This window comes from Schistocerca americana, chromosome 1 (assembly GCF_021461395.2).
Source record: "Schistocerca americana isolate TAMUIC-IGC-003095 chromosome 1, iqSchAmer2.1, whole genome shotgun sequence".
Classification (NCBI taxonomy): domain Eukaryota; kingdom Metazoa; phylum Arthropoda; class Insecta; order Orthoptera; family Acrididae; genus Schistocerca; species Schistocerca americana.
In genome coordinates, this window is record NC_060119.1 from 1085966886 (window position 1) to 1085991141 (window position 24256).

Here is a 24256-nt window from a genome sequence, read left to right on the forward strand (position 1 = left end):
ACAACTGAGACTATACTCCATAGGCACGCAATATTTACGCTACAGAAACAAAATACCTTTTATTTAACCCAGTTCGATATCCTACTTCACCACAAAGTCTGCGTAGTAAGTTCCCGGATTTGTGAATAATGACTCGCACGTGGATGTGCAAGATCTTTTAGTTATTTAACTTTTTACATATTCACCTTTTCCGTCAATACGTGCTTTGTTTACGTCAACTATTACTTGGAACAAATCTGAGATATATTCTTTTCAAATAACTTTCTGGTGGTCAGTCACTAATCTTTGGATGTTAAGTCATGGAGTCATGTGAGACACACTCTACTTTCAGGAAGTAAAAGATATCCGTCAAGGCCACTGGGTGATGATAGGAGATGAAGCAGTTCTGTCAATTAAATTTTGGCAATAAAGAGTTTAAAAGTCGTTGAGCTTTTACGTAGAGCAGCAACCACTTTTTGCTGCATAGTAGATCGGACGACACACTTGTCTTTGTAGAAATAGCCGGTGACCATTTGTCCTTCGAACGTAAGTTCTCTGCACCTGTAGTAATCTATCAACACTACGAGTATCATTCTCATTTTCTGTTTCAGAGCTCTCACCCATGTGTGCTTTGGTTTCTTCGAGCACACGCATTCGCTTGTTAGTCCTTACGTGAGTGGATTACGGTCTAAACTATAAACAATACGTTTCGTCGCCAGTAAAGGCTGACGTAAGATAGTGGTTTCGATCTTTGCTATTTCGCTGAGATTAATACACTTTTCAACTATAATTGGATCTTTCCTAAGGCAGGAAAATGCTATACATATTTTGCGCAAAATGTTTGCTATACGTAACCTCGTCCAAAATTATGTGGACAGCAATTTTCGTAATGAGCTGCTCCTTTGCTAGCATAAGACATGACAGATGTCGCTCCTGAAGCAGATGACTCGCACAATTTGTATCTTGATGCGGAAGGATGTCCACTCCTCTGTAATGTACCCCGCGAAATCTCTTCTAATGCGCCCCCACGCCAGTGGCAATAATCGCCGTATGCTCGTTTGGCACACATCTGAACTCTGTACCTTACTCCAACCACGACGGGAGGAACACGCAGGAACAACGTAAAGTTAAGACGTGAGTTTCTCGCGGCGTATATAATGTTCAGATAACTTGAAGAACTGCAGCCGAGTGATGTCGACAGCAGCTGATATTTTGACAGGAGCACACACTGCCATTTTCAAAGCAAAAAATGCATCAAGTAGGCGCTGTGCAACCTAGGTAACACACATGCACTGTAAACTCTAGCGTCATCACAAACCAAGGATGACCAACGTCTGAAGTTATCGACAATGCAATTAACAATCAACGGGTGAGCAAGCATAAACTCTATCCCTCTGTTTCTTGACAAGGATGACAGCAGGATTCCATGCATAATTTAAACAAAAACCACCCACTCTAGTTATAAAGCTACTTGCTAATTTAATTTCAACAGCAACACTGGAAGTGCATGCCAGAATGTTCGTGTTGTTATACTGCGTAGGATGGCCGGTACCAAGACAATATTGTGCAATGGCGGATTTGCTCGGCTGTTGTAAGGGTGTGTGCCGCTCAGTACACAAGTCCTGCACTGCACTGATAGTGTTACTAATTTAAGACATGCCACAACTGAAAGAAATACGGTAGACATTTGCCTTAAACCGTCGCCAGACGGGAAGCATTAGCTAACGTTGACGTGGCGCTCTACGTGTTTTGTGACGTTACTTCCAGCTATTTCAAGATGAGGAGTCATTTCGTCACGTTAAACACCAAATAAGTTCTGCGATATTTCGGAGAAGTGTAATGTAGGGCAGAACCAATAGGAAGCAAGAACGTCCCCTACGTCACAAGCAGAAATCTCGAGGTCGGTGGAAAAGGGGAAGCAAGATACCATATTGCAATTGTCTTGTTCAGTAGAACCCCATATTCGGTTGGTTTCATATTATACTTTACACCCCATACTGTTACTAAGCGGCAGCACATTGAATGCCTCTAGAACGCATCGTTATTGGTACGATTTGTTGTAATAACACAATGGAAAATGACATATTGGCGTTTGCAGAATTTTCGTGTTTAGTTATCATCACGTTATACACTGAAGCGCCAAAGAAACTGGTATTGGCATGCGTATTCAAATACAGACATATTTAAACGGGCAGAATACGACGCTGCACTCTGATCTTAGATGATCTTCTCTCCTTTTTCAAGGAACAGAGGGACAGAGTTTATGCTACCTCATCCGTTGGTTATTAATTTCGCTACCCATAATTTCTGACGTCGGTCACCTTTGGTTTGTAATGACGCTAGTGTTTACAGCGTGTGTGTTTGCTACCTTCCAGTAGTTTCTCTGAAAACTGCGATTTTAATTTTCCTTGTACAGCGCTGACTTGCTACAGTTTAGCCTTGAAAATGGCAAGATGTGCTCTTGTCGAAATATCGGCAGTTGTAGACAACGTGACCCGACTGCACTCCCTTGAGGTATTTGAACAAAATGAAGGCGTTCTACGATTCTCAACGCAGATTTTTATTGAGGTTTCGAGATTGCATTTGGATAATATTGACTTCTTGCCACAATACTTCGACTGGCAAACGTCCAGCCATCTTCAGGTGAGTGTCCGCCACTGGAGACTACCCAGTTTTTTTTTTTTTCCTTTATCGACATTTCATGTCCCCGCCCCATGTGGGCAGGGTGGGATGGCAGCGGCAGAACTCACCGCTCTTCAGCCAAGAGACTGTATAAAATAAAACATTACATTTTAAATAATAAAAGACTGGGATAAAAGATTAAGTTTCCACACGAAAAATGGATACAATAGGAGTTAACATAATGCAACAAAAGAAAAAGGGGTAGTTTCACGAGGCATGTTTACACAAAATCCACATATAATTAAAATGACACTCTACGAAGACGTACCACATAAACTTTGACGGCATGAAGAGCACAATTATAAAACGGCGTCACAGTAGTGAGAGCCACACGGGACAGCGACACTGAACACACACTGCAAGTACGTTACAAGCATGGCGGGCACCAAAACACGACCAAGTAACTGGATTAAAATTGGAAGGACCTGCCAAGGGAGGGGAGGACAGAGAGGAGGAAGAGAGGAAAGAGAGGTCGGTCGAGGAGCGTAGGAGGAAGGGGCGGAGACAGGGAGGATGGGGAGGATGCAGCCCAGGAAGGAGCGCGAAGACCGGGAAAGGAGAAGTGTTAAGTACAGGGAGGAGGATGGACGAAACAGCAAACGGGAGGGGGAAGGAGAGGGATCCCTAGGGAGGAGGGGAGGGGAAGAGGAGGGTCAGAGTTGGAAGAAAGGATAAATACCGGGGTGAAGCACATCATGGGGGATGGGGAGACGGAAGTTTCTTTAGGAGAGGATTGGAGATGGAAAGCGGGTGGGACACATTGATAGAGGCGCTGCAGCAGGCGGGGAGTGAAGGGGAAAGGAGACACCAGGGGGTGAGGGGGATCGAGGTGTTGGTTGGTGTAGAGGACACGGATATGTTCAACGAAAAGGGGAAGGGGATGGGAGGATCCTCGTGGGGAATGGGAGATGGATGCGGGAAGCGAGATGGAGCTCATTGTGTTCAAGGATTTGGAGGGCTTTATAGAATATAGGAATTTAGTAGGGGAAGACTGCTAGTTGACGATGTCGGCTTCGTAGCAAAAATTGGCGCGGAAACGCATGCGCACTGGCGGCCGTCACAGGAGCGTCCTCTATCGAAATCCGCGCCCTCTGCAAATACCGTTCCATCTGTGGCGCCGAGGCACATGCATAAAGATGAAACCACATGTCCGCCTCTGTCGGCGTGCGCGCTCGTGTCGCTAAAAGCAAACGTCAGATGTCGCCAGACGTCTCATTATGAATAAAATGTCTTCTCTCAGAAGAGATTAAAGAGTTCACTAGGTCCCAAGCTATGTCCAGCTGAAAGCAGCCGACCCAATTTACAAGATTTTGTGCTAGCCGTATTTCCATAGATTCTTTAATTACTGAATCCCAAAAGGATCTCGCCGGGGCCAAGATATATGTGGCAGAATGACCCATAGAATGTCATGTGGTAATACAATGATCAGTCTACCCCGACCTGTGGAAAACCTCCCAGATCCTGATGTTCCTCAAACCCGATAAACCGCCATCCGCTGCCTCCTTCTACCGTCCCATCAGCTTTACCTCGGTCTTCAGAAAGGTCCTGGAATCCATCCACACGCGACGTATCCACCAGCATCTCCGCAAGCACCGCCTCCTTCCCGTTACCCAATGTGGCTTTCGACCGTCCTTCTCTGCCAATGACCTTCTCCTTCACCTCACTCACCTCCTCTCCGAACAACTCAACTCCCATCGCACCGTCATCTTCCTCTCCCTCGACCTTGAAAGTGCTTACGACCCTGTATGGCATTCCGGTCTCCTCTTCAAGCTCCAAACCCTCGCCCTTCCTATTAACTACTTCCGTCTGATCGGGTCCTTTCTTTCCTAACGTCCTTCCTATGTCGCCATCCATAACACGGATTCCTACATGTTCTACCCCTCCACCGGTGTGCCCCAAGATTCCATCCTCTCCCCTCTTCTCTACCTTCTATATACGGCGGACATGCCGCCGCCTTCACCCCCCCCCCCCCCCCTGCACCTTCTCCAGTACGCCGATGACACCGCGCTCTTTGCCCACACCCCGATCCTGCAACACCTTCTCCAATCCCATCTTGACCGGTTCACCACTTGGTGTAACCAGTGGTTGCTCAAGGCCAAACCTTCAAAAACCCAGGCAATCATTGTAGGCAAAACCACCCCTTCCTTCCGTCTCTTTGATTTCTATCTTACCATCTATGGCCGTCCGATCAACCTCACCTCCACCTTCAAAGTACCTTGGCGTCACCCTTGACAGTCGCTTCTCCTGGAGCCCCCATCTCCGAACAATCCAAGCCAAGGCACGCTCCCGACTCCGTCTCCTCCAGCTCCTTTCTGGCCGCACATGGGGTCGGGACCCCTCCACCATCCTCCATACCTATAAATCCCTCATCCGCCATATCCTTTGCTATGCCCATCCCGCCTGGATCTCCGCCCCTCCTACCTTCTACAAATGCCTTCAAATCCTGGAACGCCATGCACTCCACCTAGCCTATGGCATCTGTCTAAGCTTCGCCCAGGGGCAAGGAATTTTGTAAATTACAGCCTTCTGCAGACCTGGATCGTCCCTTAACGAACCGAGGAGGGCACCAATCTTCGCCAATGGCCAGAAGATTACTGTAACTTGATCTTTTCTTAGGATCCAGCTTACTTTAGACGAAAGGTTGCCGACGCATGGAAGGATCGCCCAGGACTTGAACATCTCTTTATCTTCTAGGTGTTGCGAGTGGTCACGTTTCTTCCTCAGTAGCGCTATGCTAACCTGATATTATCTACTGGATAAAATAGGTGGCTCACCAAGACATCCAAAATGCAGTCCCAACGAGAACTCAGAGGTAACGCTGGAGGTTTTGAATTGGAAAAATCATTCTTCTATCTGTCCGGAAGGACTACGAACAACAATGCGTTGCTGCTATGTATCTGCACAGCACAGCAACACTGTTTGCCGACTGCGGCGACTGGAGCAAGCTGATTGTTTGCTGTTGCAGGGTGGATCATCATGGCGGGCGTGCTGTTCGTGATGTCGACGCTGACGGGCATGTTCCCCAAGCAGCTGCCGCGGGCCGCCGTGCGCCGCCTCATCGAGCAGGAGAGGCTGAAGGCGCAGGGCGACAAGGAGGCGCTCAGGGCGGCGCAGGAGCCGCACCGGACGTCGCTCTCAGGTGAGGCGCCCTTCATTCACTGGTCGCAGCTGGCGAAAACAGAGGCCTGTTCACCTCGATGCAACAATAAGACGGTGGTGATTCCGTTTGCACCAAAGTGCAGGCTTTTTCACGTGGGATTCAAGCACTTTGTCCGGCACTGAGCGATAACCGATACGCCGGCCGTGGTGGCCGAGCGGTTCTGCGCGCTACAGTCTGGAACCACGCGACCGCTACGGTCGCAGGTTCGAATCCTGCCTCGGGCATGGATGTGTGCGATGTCCTTAGGTTTAAGTAGTTCTAAGTTCTAGGGGATTGATGACCTCAGATGTCCCATAGTGCTCAGAGCCATTTGAACCATTTTTTTGATAACCGATACACCTGTAGGTTGTTGTGTGTGTTCATCGCGTGGCGCTCCGGCACGGTTCTCGGACACTATGACAGGTGTTGCATCGCGAAGACCCTAGTAAGTCGATAAGCCTTGTAGCACTTCGAAAGGTCCCTTACTCTGGGGGTCACAAGATTTATTCCCATCCTTGATATCAAATCTGAGCGAAATTGCAGTGGCTAATCCGTGACGTACTGAGGTGGAATGAGGTACGAACTAGAGTTGGTACTACGAGTACAACCACCGTGGAAAACTGTGCCAACTTAACAGTCTTTTAATCTGAGTGGCTGCCGTGGTAGAAGGTGATCAGAGTGTCCAATCCAGCAATTTCGTTATTTAATTATTAATACAGAATATTTCAGGTTTCTTTTATAATCATGGGGAAAAACTTCTCAATAACAAACTATCACCACAATTTTATTTTATATAAATTTTTTGGAGTATATTTGAAAAATGAAACGGAGGCGAATCACTTCCTGGGCCATCAACTTAGCGTCGAATGACACCCCAGGGAAGCGATTCTTGCAGTCCATTTCAGTAGCTAGTTGTGCGCCAAACTTGCTAGCGACACGCCGAACACTACATGTACATCTACACCTACATTTATACTCCGCAAGCCACCCAACGGTGTGTGGCGGAGCGCACTTTACGTGCCACTGTCATTACCTCCCTTTCCTGTTCCGGTCGTGTATGGTTCGCGGGAAGAACGACTGCCGGAAAGCCTCCGTGCGCGCTCGAATCTCTCTAATTTTCCATTCGTGATCTGCTCGGTAGGTATAAGTAGGGGGAAGCAATATATTCGCCACCTCATCCAGAAACGCACCCTCTCTAAACCTGGACAGCAACCTACACCGCGATGCAGAGCGCCTCTCTTGCAGAGTCTGCCACTTAAGTTTGTTAAACATCTCCGTAACGCTATCACGCTTACCAAATAACCCTGTGACGAAACGCGCCGCTCTTCTTTGGATCTTCTCTATCTCCTCCGTCAACCCGACCTGGTACGGACCCCACACTGATGAGCAATACATGTCGCTGCAATTTTCTAATACTGCAGCTACTCTGTATACTACAGCATCATCCGCGAAAAGCCGTATGGAACTTCCGACGCGATCTACGAGGTCATTTATATATATATATATATTGTGAAAAGCAATGGCCCAGTAACACTCCCCTGTGGCACGCCAGAGGAATGGATGTCTGTGTGCATACAAGATCGCGCCTCCGCAAGCAGAACAATTGAGCTTAGGATGTGTAATTTGATTTGTGAAATATGTACGACAATTTTTACAATATTTAATAGTGTACAACGATTTTATTTGTGGATAATGACGATGATTAGTTACTTCATGTGTGTCTTATATCGAGGTGAGAAAGGTCTTGGGATAACGATGTACACTTATAGGGATGGCGGTAGTATCACGTAAACAAGGTATAAAAGGGCACTGCATTGGCGGAGCTGTCATTTGTATTCAGGTGATTGCATGTGAAAAGGTTTACGACGTGGTTATGGTTGCATGACTGAATTAACAGACGTTGAACATCGAATAGTAGTTGGACCTAGACGCACTGGACATTCCATTTTGGAAATCGTTAGGGAACTCAGTATTCGGAGATTCACAGTGTCACGAGTGAACCAAGAGCAGTAAATTTCAGGCTTTAGATGTCACCATGGACAACGCAGTGGCCGACGGCCTTCACTTAACAACCAAGAGCGACGGTGTCTACATAGAGTTGTCAGTGCTAACAGGCAAGCAATACTGGTTGAAAAAACCGCAGAAATCAATGTAGGACGTACGACGAATGTATCCGTTAGGACAGTGCAGCGAAATTTGTGGTTAATCGGCTATGGCAGTAGACGCAAGACGCGAGAGCCTTTGCTAAGAACACACCGTCTACAGCGCTTCTCCTGGGCTCGTGACCACATCAGTTGGACCCTAGACGACTAGAAAGCATTGGCCTGCTCAGATGAGTTCCGATTTCAATCATTAAGAACTGATGATGGAATGGACCGGGCACTCTGGTCCATCTTCACTGCGCAAGGTGTTGGTGGTTCCATAATGGTGTGGGCTGTGTTTACATGGAAAGGACGGAGTCGCCTGGTCTAACCGAACCAATCAATGACTGGAACTGTTTATACGCGGCTACTTGGACTCCCATTTGCAGCCATTCATGGACTTCACGTTCTCAAACAACGATGTAATGTCATCGGACCACAATTGTTCACGATTAGTTTGAAGAACGAATGGACAATTCTAGCTAATGATTTGGCCACCCAGGTCGCCCGACACGAATCCCATCTAACGTTTATGGGACATAATCGAGAGGTCCGTTCGTGCAAAACATCGATTACTGGCAACACATACGCAATTGCGGACGGCTATGGAGACAGCATGACTCAATATTTCTGTAGAAGACTTCCAGTGGCTTGTTGAGTCCTTGCCACATCTAATTATTGCACTGCGTCTGGCAAAAGGAGGTCCAATACGATATTTGGATGTATCCCATGACTTTTTTCATCTCAGTGTAACGTGTAACTCACTTTTTCAAGTCCTCTCGTATATGGGGCACATATCTTTAATTGTGTTGAGTGTGAGAAAATGGTTAAGGACCAGTAGACCAACAATTAGATTCTCTACATCTCTGAGTAACATGTACGGACGAAGTAAGTACCGTTTTCTCCTTACTTTGCTCCTACTGTCTGCGGCTTCCTCAATACAATAAGCACGTCAAGACCATAGGTCCTACTATGCGTTCGTGAGGTACATCACATTCAAAACGTGACAGCTAAATCTATCAACAGTAATACAGCTGCAAAGCTGTTACTTGCTCCTCGTGTACCCAACAGACATGGTGAAGACTTTCTGGCGGTTGCTGAGAAACGCGACCCTCATGTGCAACAACCTGGCGGGCATCTTCTACTTCGTCGGCTACGCGCCGTACTGGATCTTCATGCCCAAGTACATCGAGACCCAGTTCCGGCAGTCGGCCAGCGTCTCGAGCCTGGTGACGGGCACGGCGGGTCTGCTGTTCTCGGCCGTGGGCATCCTCACCTCGGGGCTGGTCATCTCCAAGTTCCGGCCGCGCGCGCGCTACCTCGCCGCCTGGAACGTCATCGTCGGCATCATCACCGTCATGGGCATGGTCTCCTACGTCTTCCTCGGCTGCAACACCAGCGAGGACACGCACAAGACCCTGCTGCCCACTGGAGAGTGAGTGAGCCCATTTATCGCTTCTTTCTGCTGTACTGTAAGTCAGGTGGGTGCCAGAATCTGAGTACGTACTTCGACGGATTCTGAGGATTTTGTCTGTCAGTTTCCGCTTCTTTCATCTTTGATTTGTACAGCTGAGAAATGCCAAGTTCCAGCGTGATTAAGGGTCCAAGTTAACCAGATAACTGGTTAGGTACGTCATTTCGAAGGTCAGAGGAAGGAATGGGCATACTGCTTACAATATAATCATGTCTGCTGAACCACAGTAATATCAAGCCAAAATTAGATTTGGTGACAGCTTTATTTTATGGTGAACTATTGCGCTATAAATTCACTTTAATCTGGGAGCAAAGCGTTCTGGTTTTTTAGACCACGACATTCCCTCTTTTAATTGTTCAACAAATTTCATATTTTGAGCCACTTTTGGGACTTGCCTTAGGGGTTTTGTAGTGGCCAAATTCTGATGGAGTGGGTTCAATACAGCCGAAACTCGGCTTCGGGTTCTCACGCGCTTTCCACGAAGAAGTTGAATTGTAGTGTAAAAATCTCTCAGGCTGCCATTAACATGTCATCGGTCTTTGGTTAGGAAGGAATGGCAGAAACACAGAGAGACTGAGAATTGTTGTAATTGTTGTGATTTACTAGTTTCATGAGCCTGTGCAAACCTCTTCATCACTGAATAACTACTAGTACCTACATCCGCTTCGACCAGCTTATTGTATTCACCTATGAGTCTCCCTCTACAGTTGTTACCCGACATTTGCCTCCACTACTAAGCTGACTACCCCCCATGCCTTATGACGTGTCCTAATAACTGTTCATTCCTTTCAGTCAAGTTGTCCTGTAAAATTCTTTTTCGCTCAGTTCGATCTATCCATCTGATCTCCAGCATTTTTCTGTAACACCACATTTCAAAAGCTTCTTCTCTGCAAATCTGAACTGTTTATCGACCAAGTTTCAATTCCGTACAGGGGTACAATGTAGACAAATAATTTCAGAAAAGACTTCCCAACACTTAAATTTGTGTTGAATATTAACAAATCCCTCATTTTTAGAAATGCGTTCTCTGTTATTGCCAACCCGAATTTTTTATCCTCTCTACTTGGACCAACATCACTTATTTTGCTACCCAAATAGTAAAAACTAATCCGTTTCTTCTATTGTCTCATTTCTTAATTTAATTTCCTCAGCATCGCTTGATACATTTGACTTGATTCCTTTACCCTTATATTACTTTTGTTGTTGTCATCTCACAATCTACTTTCACTGTCCATTGCCTTCAACTGCTTTTTCAATTCCTTTTAGTCTCTGACAGAATTTCAATGTCATCAGGAATTTTCAATTTTTATTTCTTTCCCTGTACTTTAAATTCTTTTCCAAATTTCTCCTTAATTTTCTTTACTGTTTCCTCAATGTACAGATTGAGTAACATCGGGAGAGGCTACAAATCTCCTCGTTCTCTTCTCCGCCACTGCTTCCCTTTCATGTTGTTCGACTCTTATAACTTCAATCTGGTTTCTGTAGAAGTCGTAAATAACCTTTCGCTCCCCGTTTTTGTCACTGTTGCCTTCAAAATTTCAAAGAGTGTAGTCCAGTCAGCACCGTCAAAAGCCTTCTCCAAAGCTATAAATGCTATAAAAATAGGTTTATCCTTCCTCAGTCCATGTTCTAAGATAAGTTGTATGGTCAGTATTGCCTCGCGTGTTCCTATATTTCTCTGGAACCCAAACTGATCTTCCCTGACGTCGGTATCTACTGGTCATTCCATTCTTCTACATATAATTCCTGTCAACATTTTGGTACAATAACTTATTAAACTGATGGTTCGCTAACATTCACTTCCTACTATCTTTGTAATCGGAATTATTACATTCTTAAAATCTGAGGGTGATCCACCTTTCTCACATATCTTGCATACTACGACAAATAGTTTTGTGTTTGCGGGCTCTTTCAAGGATTCAGTAATTCTGGGGGAATGTTGTCAACTCACTGCTCTGTCAAATTATTGTCACAGTACCTCCCGTCTCCTCTTCATATACAGGGTGTTACGAAAAGGTACGGCCAAACTTTCAGGAAACATTCCTCACACACAAAGAAAGAAAATATGTTATGTGGACATGTGTCCCTGTTAGAGCTCATTTTATTACTACTCTTCAAATCATATTAATCATGGAATGGAAACACACACCAACAGAACGTACCAGCGTGACTTCAAACACTTTGTTACAGGAAATGTTCGAAATGTCCTCCGTTAGCGAGGATACATGCATCCACCCTCCGTCGCATGGAATCCCTGATGCGCTGATGCAGCCCTGGATAATGGCGTATTGTATCACAGCCGTCCACAATACGAGCACGAAGAGTCTCTACATTTGGTACCGGGGTTGCGTAGACAAGAGCTTTCAAATGCCCCCATAAATGAAAGTCAAGAGGGTTGAGGTCAGGAGAGCGTGGAGGCCATGGAATTGGTCCGCCTCTACCAATCCATCGGTCACCGAATCTGTTGTTGAGAAGCGTACGAACACTTCGACTGAAATGTGCAGGAGCTCCATCGTGCATGAACCACATGTTGTGTCGTACTTGTAAAGGCACATGTTCTAGCAGCACAGGTAGAGTATCCCGTATGAAATCATGATATTGTGCTCCATTGAGCGTAGGTGGAAGAACATGGGGCCCAATCAAGACATCACCAACAATGCCTGCCCAAACGTTCACAGAAAATCTGTGTTGATGACGTGATTGCACAATTGCGTGCCGATTCTCGTCAGCCCACACATGTTGATTGTGAAAATTTACAATTTGATCATGTTGGAATGAAGCCTCATCCGTAAAGAGAACATTTGCACTGAAATGAGGATTGACACATTGTTGGATGAACCATTCGCAGAAGTGTACCCGTGGAGGCCAATCAGCTGCTGATAGTGCCTGCACACGCTGTACATGGTACGGAAACAACTGGTTCTCCCGTAGCACTCTCCATACAGTGGCGTGGTCAACGTTACCTTATAAGCAGCAACTTCTCTGACGCTGACATTAGGGTTATCGTCCACTGCACGAAGAATTGCCTCATCCATTGCAGGTGTCCTCGTCGTTCTAGGTCTTCCCCAGTCGCGAGTCATAGGCTGGAATGTTCCGTGCTCCCTAAGACGCCGATCAATTGTTTCGAACGTCTTCCTGTCGGGACACCTTCGTTCTGGAAATCCGTCTCGATACAAACGTACCGCGCCACGGCTATTGCCCCGTGCTAATCCATACATCAAATGGGCATCTGCCAACTCCGCATTTGTAAACATTGCACTGACTGCAAAATCACGTTCGTGATGAACACTAATCTGTTGATGCAACGTACTGATGTGCTTGCTGCTAGTACTGTAGAGCAATGAGTCGCATGTCAACACAAGCACCGAAGTCAACATTACCTTCCTTCAATTGGGCCAACTGGCGGTGAATCGAGGAAGTACAGTACATACTGACGAAACTAAAATGAGCTCTAACAAGGAAATTAAGCGTTTATGGACACATGTCCACATAACATCTTTTCTTTATTTGTGTGTGAGGAATGTTTCCTGAAAGTTTGGCCGTACCTTTTTGTAACACCCTATATTTCCTTTATGTCATTTGCCGTTGGGTGATGAGCAGCACAACAAGAAAAATATAGCCAAGGCAGCTCCAAGAGGGTTGTTTACTGTCCCCACAATCCGTTGCATGCTAGTTGAAATCCATGAACCCGGGAGCATGTGGCAGTAACATCCGTCGAAATTTGGCTCGTTGTAACAGATTTCGACGGCCTGAAATTATTACCTTAACGTAAATCTAAATCGTGATAATAGAATTCTCAGTTACTGAAGATTTAATGTTTTGCTTCAAACAAGTGGAGTGTTCACAAAATTTAATACGATCTTTTGTTATTGTTTGGAGAGCTCATTAGGCACGAGCATGTGCCGGGTTCTAGTACCGGTCTGACAAACACTCGCAATCTGCTGGGAAACTCTTTCCTGCTTTTCTGAAAAATGAATATTCCAGAAGGTTCCTCTAAAGAAGTTTACTTATCTGGTCCACCACCTCCGTATGATCTCTGATTATAGCTACCGTCTCGCCGGATTCTGAATAACGTCAAGAAAATACAATCGGGCTCGAGGAAACGTGAAACTTACTCTTTCGTGTCTTATATTTCTGGGTCGATTAACAACAAAATAACTGCCAGTTTTTATTGGTAATAGCTATATTACATCAGGTTAATACAGTGCATAGTTTAGCCTCTACATGTAAGTGAAATATATTCATTATATCGATTGGATATTCTCATTTGGTGTCGGATCAAGTACATGTTGTATGCAATAGATCTCCTGCGACATACTCGTGAACTACGGTTATTGTTGTTGTTGTTGTTGTTGTCTTCAGTCGGAAGACTGCTAAACCGGTGCATAATAAGAAAGTAATGTAGCTGGTAAGGTTATGAATAGAAACCTGAATACGTGCCGTCTGAAGTCATTGCAATTACAACTTAAGTTGACAATGATAATCAAAATGATCCCAAAGTACTAATACATGAACCCTAGTGAATACTGTTCTGTTCGTTTCAGTGAATTACACGCTTGTAACACAATTATGCTTCATTGACTTTAGGAAATAATGTATGCCCAAAATTACAATCAACTTGGGCTTCATACCTACACTATAGATCTTATTCACTGGATTTTATAGGCATCAACGTGATAGTCGTAACATTCTCTGTAGACAACTGAGTTGTACACCTACCGTCTAGAAAGTTCCAAGAGTGGTTTTATTTCTGACGTTTGAGCGACATGTACTCAGTAACTACGTGAGCTAACAGTTGAAACAAAGGATGTGAGCAGGCAGTGTTCAGCAGTGGACGCGCGACCGTAGTGTGTCAAAGCTGTAGTGTCAGAAATCGCGATGGAGTAACGTCTCTAAATTTAGTGTTTAAGACAGCCTTCGGAAGGTTTTCAAGAAGAGAAAAGTGTGTGCAAATTTTGTCACCTTGATTCCTGCACAAAAAGAAAGACACGTGGACGCCTACCGCGACTTGACTGATACACGGAAAGCAAACGGTTGTTTTGTGAATTGTCGCGGGTAGCGAGATTTGATGTTATCATTACGAACCTGTCACACAACGATAAAGTGCACAACCTGAAATTAAGGTTCAACGATCTGACGACATGCCAAAGAACGGCTTCTCTGGCAGTTTCGCGTGGTTTAATGACCGTTTATGCATTGTACACCTGAAGCATTAAAACCGTAATATTAACTATGTAGGTGGGCAGGCTTTTAAGCGGGACGCTGTTGGCAGGCTGTCGACGCTGACGGAGTGCAACGCGGCGTGCCACTGCGACTACGTCACGTACTCCCCGGTGTGCACCGCCGACGGCCGCACCAGCTTCGTGTCCGCCTGCCACGCCGGCTGCCTCTCCTCCTACGTCAACGACAACGGCACCAGGGTGAGTTCCGCACACCGCTGACCGCCGCCGGACGGCTCCATCTATGCACATGTCTTTCATGACAAGAATTTGTAGTCGTTAGTCTAAGCACTGGTTTGATATCTCCTTCTTTTACCTCCCGTCTCCTGGTGAACTCTTCAACTTTTCAGATATTTTACTGCCTCCATCTTCAGTTGTGCGTTATACATACTGTCTCGACGCCAAAGAAACGAGACTGTCCGTTTAACTGAGAAATTAAACGGAAGAGCAGAAAAAATGACCACCGCAAGAATGAAATCCTCCTCGTGGTGTTTCGGGCACGTGGCGTGGTAAGCAGAGCAGATTCGAATGGGGAATCATCCTAGCGAAGATACGGGCCGCAAATAGTAAAATCTATTGACATAAGCGACTCCGGCAAAGGGTAGATCGTCATGGCATGGTGCATACGAACAACCATCTCGGCTACTGGCGTGCTTCTGTAAAGTGGTTGAAAGCACAAGTACAGGGTGTTTCAAAAATGACCGGTATATTTGAAACGGCAATAAAAACTAAACGAGCAGCGATAGAAATACACCGTTTGTTGCAATATGCTTGGAACAACAGTACATTTTCAGGCGGACAAACTTTCGAAATTACAGTAGTTACAATTTTCAACAACAGATGGCGCTGCAAGTGATGTGAAAGATATAGAAGACAACGCAGTCTGTGGGTGCGCCATTCTGTACGTCGTCTTTCTGCTGTAAGCGTGTGCTGTTCACAACGTGCAAGTGTGCTGTAGACAACATGGTTTATTCCTTAGAACAGAGGATTTTTCTGGTGTTGGAATTCCACCGCCTAGAACACAGTGTTGTTGCAACAAGACGAAGTTTTCAACGGAGGTTTAATGTAACCAAAGGACCGGAAAGCGATACAATAAAGGATCTGTTTGAAAAATTTCAACGGACTGAGAACGTGACGGATGAACGTGCTGGAAAGGTAGGGCGACCGCGTATGGCAACCACAGAGGGCAACGCGCAGCTAGTGCAGCAGATGATCCAACAGCGGCCTCGGGTTTCCGTTCGCCGTGTTGCAGCTGCGGTCCAAATGACGCCAACGTCCACGTATCGTCTCATGCGCCAGAGTTTACACCTCTATCCATACAAAATTCAAACGCGGCAACCCCTCAGCGCCGCTACCATTGCTGCACGAGAGACATTCGCTAACGATATAGTGCACAGGGTTGATGACGGCGATATGCATGTGGGCAGCATTTGGTTTACTGACGAAGCTTATTTTTACCTGGACGGCTTCGTCAATAAACAGAACTGGCGCATATGGGGAACCGAAAAACCCCATGTTGCAGTCCCATCGTCCCTGCATCCTCAAAAAGTACTGGTCTGGGCCGCCATTTCTTCCAAAGGAATCATTGGCCCATTGTTCAGATCCGAAACGATTACTGCATCACGCTATCTGGACATTCTTCGTGAATTTGTGGCGGTACAAACTGCCTTAGACGACACTGCGAACACCTTGTGGTTTATGCAAGATGGCGCCCGGCCACATCGCACGGCCGACGTCTTTAATTTCCTGAATGAATATTTCGATGATCGTGTGATTGCTTTGGGCTATCCGAAACATACAGGAGGCGGCGTGGATTGGCCTCCCTATTCGCCAGACATGAACCCCTGTGACTTCTTTCTGTGGGGACACTTGAAAGACCAGGTGTACCGCCAGAATCCAGAAACAATTGAACAGCTGAAGCAGTACATCTCATCTGCATGTGAAGTCATTCCGCCAGACACGTTGTCAAAGGTTTCGGGTAATTTCATTCAGAGACTACGCCATATTATTGCTACGCATGGTGGATATGTGGAAAATATCGTACTATAGAGTTTCCCAGACCGCAGCGCCATCTGTTGTTGAAAATTGTAACTACTGTAATTTCGAAAGTTTGTCTGCCTGAAAATGTACTGTTGTCCCAAGCATATTGCAACAAACGGTGTATTTCTATCGCTGCTCATTTAGTTTTTATTGCCGTTTCAAATATACCGGTCATTTTTGAAACACCCTGTATCTTCTGAGATACACCGTTTAGCGCATATTGTTGAACTTGGAGACACATAGCAGACACTTCTACGTATTCCCAAGACCAAACGACATCAACAATTACGAGTGCAGTGGACACGAGATCACTGAAATTGGACAGTGAATCAATGGAAACATGTTGCCTGGTTCGATAAACCACTTTTATTGTTACTCTAGATCCATGGTCGTGTCCGCATACGCCGTCATTCAGGTTAACCTCTGCCCAAAACATCCACTGCATCACGGACGTAGGCAGTTACATGTTTTGTGTTTGGGCTTCCGTGAGACATTTGGTAGTACCCGAGGGCACCATGGCAACGATGATTTACGAAAGCTGTTTCATCAGGCTTGATGTGTTCCCCGACGACGATGGCATCTTCCGGAAGGCTAACTGTCCCTGTCACAAGGTCAGAATCGTGCTACCGTGATTTGAGTAGCATGATACTGAACTCACGCTATTGTCTTGGCCACAAAGTTCGCCTGATCTGTACCAGATAGGCTACATCTGGGACAGTATCGGACGCCGGTTCCGCGCTCACAAACTACCGACCTCCTGTGTTACCTACGAGTAAACATCTGATAACGCGTACTTCCAGAAACCTATCAGTCACTTATCGAGTCAATACCAGTCAAAACGGCTGCTACAATGAGTTCCAAAGCTGGACCAATACCCTTTTGAGCACGTTTCGGCTCACCGGTGTAGTTGTCGTGATATAGGAATGACATGTGCAAGTTGCGGAAATAATTTCCGCCATTTCTGTTTAGTTGTTTCTTATGAGCATGTCACTAACGACGTTTCGAGAAATAATGTGAGAGATCAATGTCTCCAGTTCTAAAGTCAAAGGATTTTCTTATTACCACAGAGCACTCACCGTTGATGCAAAGTTCTTCCCCATTGCCTCAGGTAATAGCTTTCACTGAGCGATAAAGAAGCATAAAATGAAAAACGCCAAAGAATATTGTTTACCACTGTAATCACTGTACCATTCAACCGCCTGTGTGCCGTGTTAAACAGCAGAAAAAGAAACGATAAGCACGACATCGCATATAAGTTTGTAGCTAGATATCTGAAAACATTTCTGTATCTGGTTTACAATGTCTCTTGGAGGAAAAGAGTTGGTTCAGTATTAGAGGAGCTTGTAATGTCCACCGCAGGTGTTCAGTGACTGCTCGTGCGTGCCGCGAGTAGGCGTCAACGGCTCGCTGGTCGCCGAGAGCGGGGGCGAGGTGCTGCAGGGGGCGTGCCCCGTAGACTGCATGCGGCCCTTCATCATCTTCCTGTGCACCGTCTGCCTACTCAAGTTCGTCGGATCGACCGGACGCGCCTCCAACTTCCTCGTCTCCGTCAGGTAAGCCACGATACGAGGTCATTGGCAAAATGATGGCTGATGCTCAGTCGAGTGAATAGCTAGCTGACGTTTGGGAGAGACGGCACTGTAGCTGCCAGAGTAATGCAAATTATATAATTTATATTTATGACGTCGTAGCGTGATGAACTAGCTTTTGCTTCAAGTGGAGCACGGTAAAACTTCAGCAGCAAGGATGACTTATTAATTGATTACTTCTTATTACTAACTAACTTCGCAACACACTTTGCAGAAAGTGTCTCCATATATTACTGAATGTGCCTGCAAAATTGTATCATTTTACGACACGCAGTTCAGGAGATATAACGACGAAAATGTAGAGCTGTGTGAAAAACTAGCTTTTGCTTAAAATGGAGCGTAAATTGCGCACACCAAGTTAATCCTATATTTCATAATAAGCGCACTTAACGACTTTGCACTTTAATTTTAAACGTTATTTCAAACATTTTATAAACTCTTTCTCACTTACATACTTCACGTCAAATGTTCAACACATTAACTCATTTGTAAAGTAATCTTGTAGCTATTTCATAAATGGGAGTTCGATTCTTTAGAGAATCTGGGGGAGTACTTCAACGTTTGTAAAATGTGCAAGAATTACAAATGTTACTGGTCGAACACTGCTATTGTTGCAGTCACCCTCTACGATCTTTACCTCCCAGACTCCCTCCAGTACTAAACTGGTGATCCCTTGATGTCTCAGAATGTGTCCTATCAACCGAGCTCTTGTTCATGTCAAGTTGTGCCACAAATTTTTTGTCTCTCCAGTTCTAATCAGTACTTCCTCATTATTTACGTGATCGACCCGTCTAATCTTCAGTATTCTTCTGTAGCACCACATTTCGAAAGCTTCTATTCTCTTTTAACTAAATTCTTTATCATCTATGTTTCACTTCCATATATGGCTACACTTTAGACAAATACCTTCAGGAAAAACTTCCCAACGCTTAAATCTAGCCGGTCGGAGGGGCCGAGCGGTTCTACGCGCTAAAGTCTGGAACCGCGCGACCGTTACGGTCGCAGGTTTGAATCCTGCCTCGGGCATGGATGTGTGTGATGTCCTTAGGTTAGTTAGGTTTAAGTAGTTCTAAGTTCTAGGGGACTGATGACCTCAGATGTTAAGTCCCATAGTGCTCAGAGCCATTTGAACCATTTTGCTTAAATCTATCGATGTTAACAGATTTCTCTTCTTCATAAATGCTTTTCTTATCACTGCCAGTCTACATTTTATATTCTCTCTACTTCGGCCGTCATCAGTTGTTTTCCTACACAAATAGCAAAACTCATCTACTACTTAATGTAACTCGTTTCCTAATCTGATTTCCTTAGCATCACTTGATTTAATTCGACTACGTTCCGTTATGCCTGTTTTGCTTTCGTTGATGTTTCTCTTTAATCCTCCTTTCAAAACACTGTCCATTCCATTCAACTGCGCTTCCAGGTTCTTTGCTGTCTCTGACAAAATTGAAATGTCTTCAGCAAACCTCAAAGTTTTTATTTCATCGGCCTGAATTATATATTAGCAACATGGCCAATAAATAATTCTTTGAATTTTCGTGAGTTCATGTGGACTGCACCCGTGGTCTAGGAATTTAGTAAAAAAAAAAAAAAAAAACGTCCTCGGTCCCGGGTTCGAAACCCGCCACGGCTTAAATCTTGAATAATAATCTGTATTGGCGCCCGAAGACTTCCGGCATAAGAAGTCAGCCTCATTCTGCCAACGGCCTTTTCAAAGAGGGCGGAGTAGGAGACAGAGGTTCAGGATACTCTCTTGTCTGTGGGGTAGGAAACTGCCCCTAATGGCAGAACAATCAACAATGATCAATGGCATGAGGATGCAGAAGGCAATGGAAACCATTGCATGAAAGAAACATATCGTGTGTACATAGGGCATGTGGCTTGTAATTGAAAAAACGTGTCCTGATGATCTCTCCATTGGCAAAAGATTCCGGAATAGTCCCCAATTCGGATCTGCGGGAGAGGATTGGCAAATGATAGGTGACCATGAGAAAAAGATGGAATAAGCAAAGAAAGGATAGCGTTCTACGAGTCGGGGCGTGGAATGTCACAAGCTTTAAAGTTTTAGGGAACCTAGAAAATATGAAAAGGGAAATGCAAATACTCAATCTACATATAGTAGGAGCCAGTGAAGTGAAATGGAAAGAAGACAAGGGTTTTTGGTCAGATGAACATAGGGTAAAATCAATAGAATCAGAAAATGGTATAATGAGAGCAGAACTTGTTATGAATAGGAAGGTAGGGCACAGTGTGAGTTACTATGAACAGTTCGGTGATAGGGTGTTCTTATCAGAATCGACAGCAAACCAACCCCGATAACGACAGTTCAGGTGTATATGCCGACGTCGCAAGCTGAAGATAAAGAGATAGAGGAAGTATAGTAGTGGAAGTGTAGTACAGTACGTAAAGGGAGATGATAATCTAATAGCCATGGGTGACTGGAATGGAATTGTAGGGGGAGTCGAAGAAAAGATTACAGGAGAATATGGGCTTGGGACAAGGAATGAGAGACGAGAAAGACTGTCTGAGTTCTGTAGTAAATTCCAGCTAGTATTAGCAATTACTCTGTTCAAGAATCACAAGAGGAGGAAGAATACTAGGAAAAGGCCGGATGATACCGGAAGAGTTCAGTTAGATTACATCATGGTCACACAGAGATTCCGAACTCAGATACTGGATGGTAAGGCGTACCCAGAAGCAGATACTGATTGATATCACAATATAGTAATGATGAAGAGTAGCCTGAAGTTTAAGAGATTAGTCAGGAAGAGACAATATGCAAGGAAGTGGGGTAAGGAAGTACTAAGGAATGAAGAGATACGCTTGAATATCTGTAAGGCTAAAAATACAGCAATAAGGAACCGCTCGTAGGCAGTACAGTTGAAAAGGAATGGACATCTCTGAAAAGAGCGCTCACGGAAGTTGGAAAGAAAAACATAAGTACAAAGAAGACAATTGCGAAGAAACCATGGGTAACAGAAGAAATATTTTAATTGGTCGATGGAAGAAGGAAGTACAAAAATGTTCAGGGGATTCAGGAGTACACAAATACAAGTCGCTGAGCAATGAAATAAATAGGAAGTGCAGGGAAGCTAAAACGAAATGGCTCCATGAAAAATGTGAAGAAATCGAAAAAGAAATGATTGTCAAAAGGACCTATTCAGCATATAGAAAAGTCGAAACAACCTTCAATGAAATTAAAAGCAAGGGCGGCAACATTAAAACTGTAACTGGAATTCCACTGTTAAGTGCAGAGGAGAGGGCAGATAGGTTGAAAGAGTACATTGAAGGCCTCCATGAGGGGGAATATTTGTCTGGTACGATAAAAGAAGAAACATTAGTCGATTTAGAAGAGATAGGATATCCAGTATTAGAATCAGAATTTAAGAGAGCTTTGGAGGACTTAATATCAAATAAGCCAAAGGCATAAATAACATTCCACCAGGATTTCTAACATCATTGGGGAAGTGGTAACAAAACGACTATTCATGTTGGTGTGTATAATGCATGAATCTGGCGACATATCATTGGCTTTTGGAAAAATATGATCCGCACAATTCCGAAGACTGCACGAACTGACAAGTTTGAGAATTATCGTACAATCAGCTTAACAGCTCATGCGTCTAAGTTGCTGAAAAGAATAATATACAGAAGAACGGAAAAGAAAACTGAGGATGTGTCAGATGACGATCAGTTTGGCTTTAGGAAAGGTAAAGTCACTAGAAAGGCAATTCTGACATTACGGTTGTTAATGGAAGCAAGGCTAAAGAAAAATCAAGACACGTTCATACGATTTGTCGACCTGGAAAAAGCGTTTGACAATGACAAACGCTGCAAGATGTTCAAAATTCTGTGAAAATAGGCATAAGCTGTAGGGAAATACTAGTAATATGCAATATGTACAAGAGCCAATAGGGAACAAAAAGCTTGGAAGACCAAGAACGAAGTGCTCAGATTGAAAAGGGTGTAAAACATGGTAAATTACTGTGGATCCAACGATAGCGAGATGTTGACGACACTGAGGCTGTGACAGCAGGGTATAGAACGCCTACCTTCCTTTACTTTTGCAACCGGCTGCGACTGTTGCCCGTCGTGGCGAGCATTGTGTCGTCACCTCTTGGGTTGCTGTCTGTCAACTGTGCAGATCTAGCTGGTGATGGGTCTCAGCACATTTAAAAGCATGCAAAGAGTGCAAGCGCTGCCTAATTATGCAAAATGTCTTTATGTTTGTCTAGCGATGTAAAACTGCTGATGGTTACTACGTCTGATGACTTTCACAGCTAGTGACACCCCAGACACATCCCGACCGCCATGGCAACTGTGAGAGAGAGCCGCACAGTGCTCGTCTGAGGGTCAGTGATAGGGTACAATGGACGAACGAGAGCTCTGTCAAAGGGACAGAAACATTGCAAGCCAGAGGGGAGTAGGACTTGAAGATTCTGGGAGAGATGAAGACAAACAAATTATTAGGCCAACTATGAAATACATTGGAAGGTAACATTTTTCTGCAGGTATCTGTCTTCTTATCGCGAGAAAAGAATAACTACTATTGCTAACATTCAATTCTAATGACAGAACTCAAACCCTTAGCTGGTCGCGTCCAGAGAAAGATTCGCATAGCACCTGGGACACGACAGACCTCAACTGTGGAAAACTTGAGAAGAGGTGTGCGTCATATGAAACATTGCTACTACACTCTGTTGCAAGTCTGCAGAACACTTTTGTCACGAGAGTAAGCGACGGCAATGAGTCAGAGCCATTGCTCTTGTCCTGTCTAGCCGGCTGCATATCTTAGCACAGCGTGACGCAACCAGGAACCGTGCGATGGCGGCCTCACCAACAAGCCAATCACTGTTTAATAATGACGTGTTCTAAGATATCCCAGTACATCCACTTACCGGTGCTAAGTTTTCCTCGAAATCATTAACAAGCACCTTCCAAGAAAGGAACCCTGAGATTTCTATTAATAGAATGGGCACTTCATTGTTTCAAAATGGTTGGTTCAAATGGCTCTGAGCACTATGCGACTTAACTTCTGAGGTCATCAGCCGCCTAGAACTTAGAACTAATTAAACCTAACTAACCTAAGGACATCACACACATCCATGCCAGAGGCAAGATTCGAACCTGCGACCGTAGCGGTCGCTCGGCTCCAGACTGTAGCGCCTAGAACCGCACGGCCACTCCGGCCGGCTTCATTGTTTCCTTGTTCTTTAAGTATGTTATTAGGTTTATTTTGAACACTTCAGAGCAATATATTAAGAAGTTTTGTAAGGGGTAACACTATCAAGCTAGTCGAGTTATAAAATGGGTACGTCATTTGGAAATAAAAGCATTTATGATGTAGCTGACGCCACTTCGGTAACGTGAGTGCCAATACCACTGCCTGTTTAATTCATCAGTTTCTCGTTTGACATCAAGAAGATGAGGCGATATCACTGCAGTAAACGCCAACTGGATCACCGGACATCGAAGCCGGGACGTCTGCATTTGCTTACTGTTGAATCACAGATGCAATCCCAAAATAGAATAAATGTAGTTGGTCCATAAAAATCAACGACTTCCTGTCTAAAATTATTCGTCTTCATTACTAAACTCTTATCCAGAACTCAATACGAGATGCAGGCCACCTATCTAACGGCTTTCAGGGGCAATGTAGATTTGATTTTCAATATTTTTCGTAATTATTGACCGAAGTTAAAAATTTAAAATTGTATCATAATCTCTTTATGAAGAGGTATAATCGTATATTAAAAATTAACACAATAAGATAATTATTACAGTAAGAACCTGTATGTTTGTCTTGGGACAGCGTAACTGACAACACGCAAATATCACGTATTTATTCATCCATTATTGGAGGAACAGAGCACTCAGTGACTTCCAAGAAACTTTACACATAATTTCAAATCTTCACAAAACTTTTTGTAGCTTACATTAGCTCCCTTCAACAAAATGATGAAAGGAAAGAAGTTTGCCGGCCGCTGTGGCCT

The 24256-nt window shown here is 44.6% G+C and overlaps 1 protein-coding gene across 1 annotated transcript in view; it reads left to right on the forward strand.

The window, feature by feature from the left end:
- Nucleotides 1-24256, forward strand: part of LOC124617794 (solute carrier organic anion transporter family member 74D-like) — a 107200-nt gene that overhangs the window by 54076 nt on the left and 28868 nt on the right. The window contains exons 5-8 of the mRNA XM_047145294.1: nt 5627-5800; nt 9013-9376; nt 14688-14835; nt 18034-18227. Of these exons, the coding sequence (XP_047001250.1) occupies nt 5627-5800; nt 9013-9376; nt 14688-14835; nt 18034-18227 (880 nt within the window). The remainder of the gene's footprint in view (nt 1-5626; nt 5801-9012; nt 9377-14687; nt 14836-18033; nt 18228-24256) is intronic.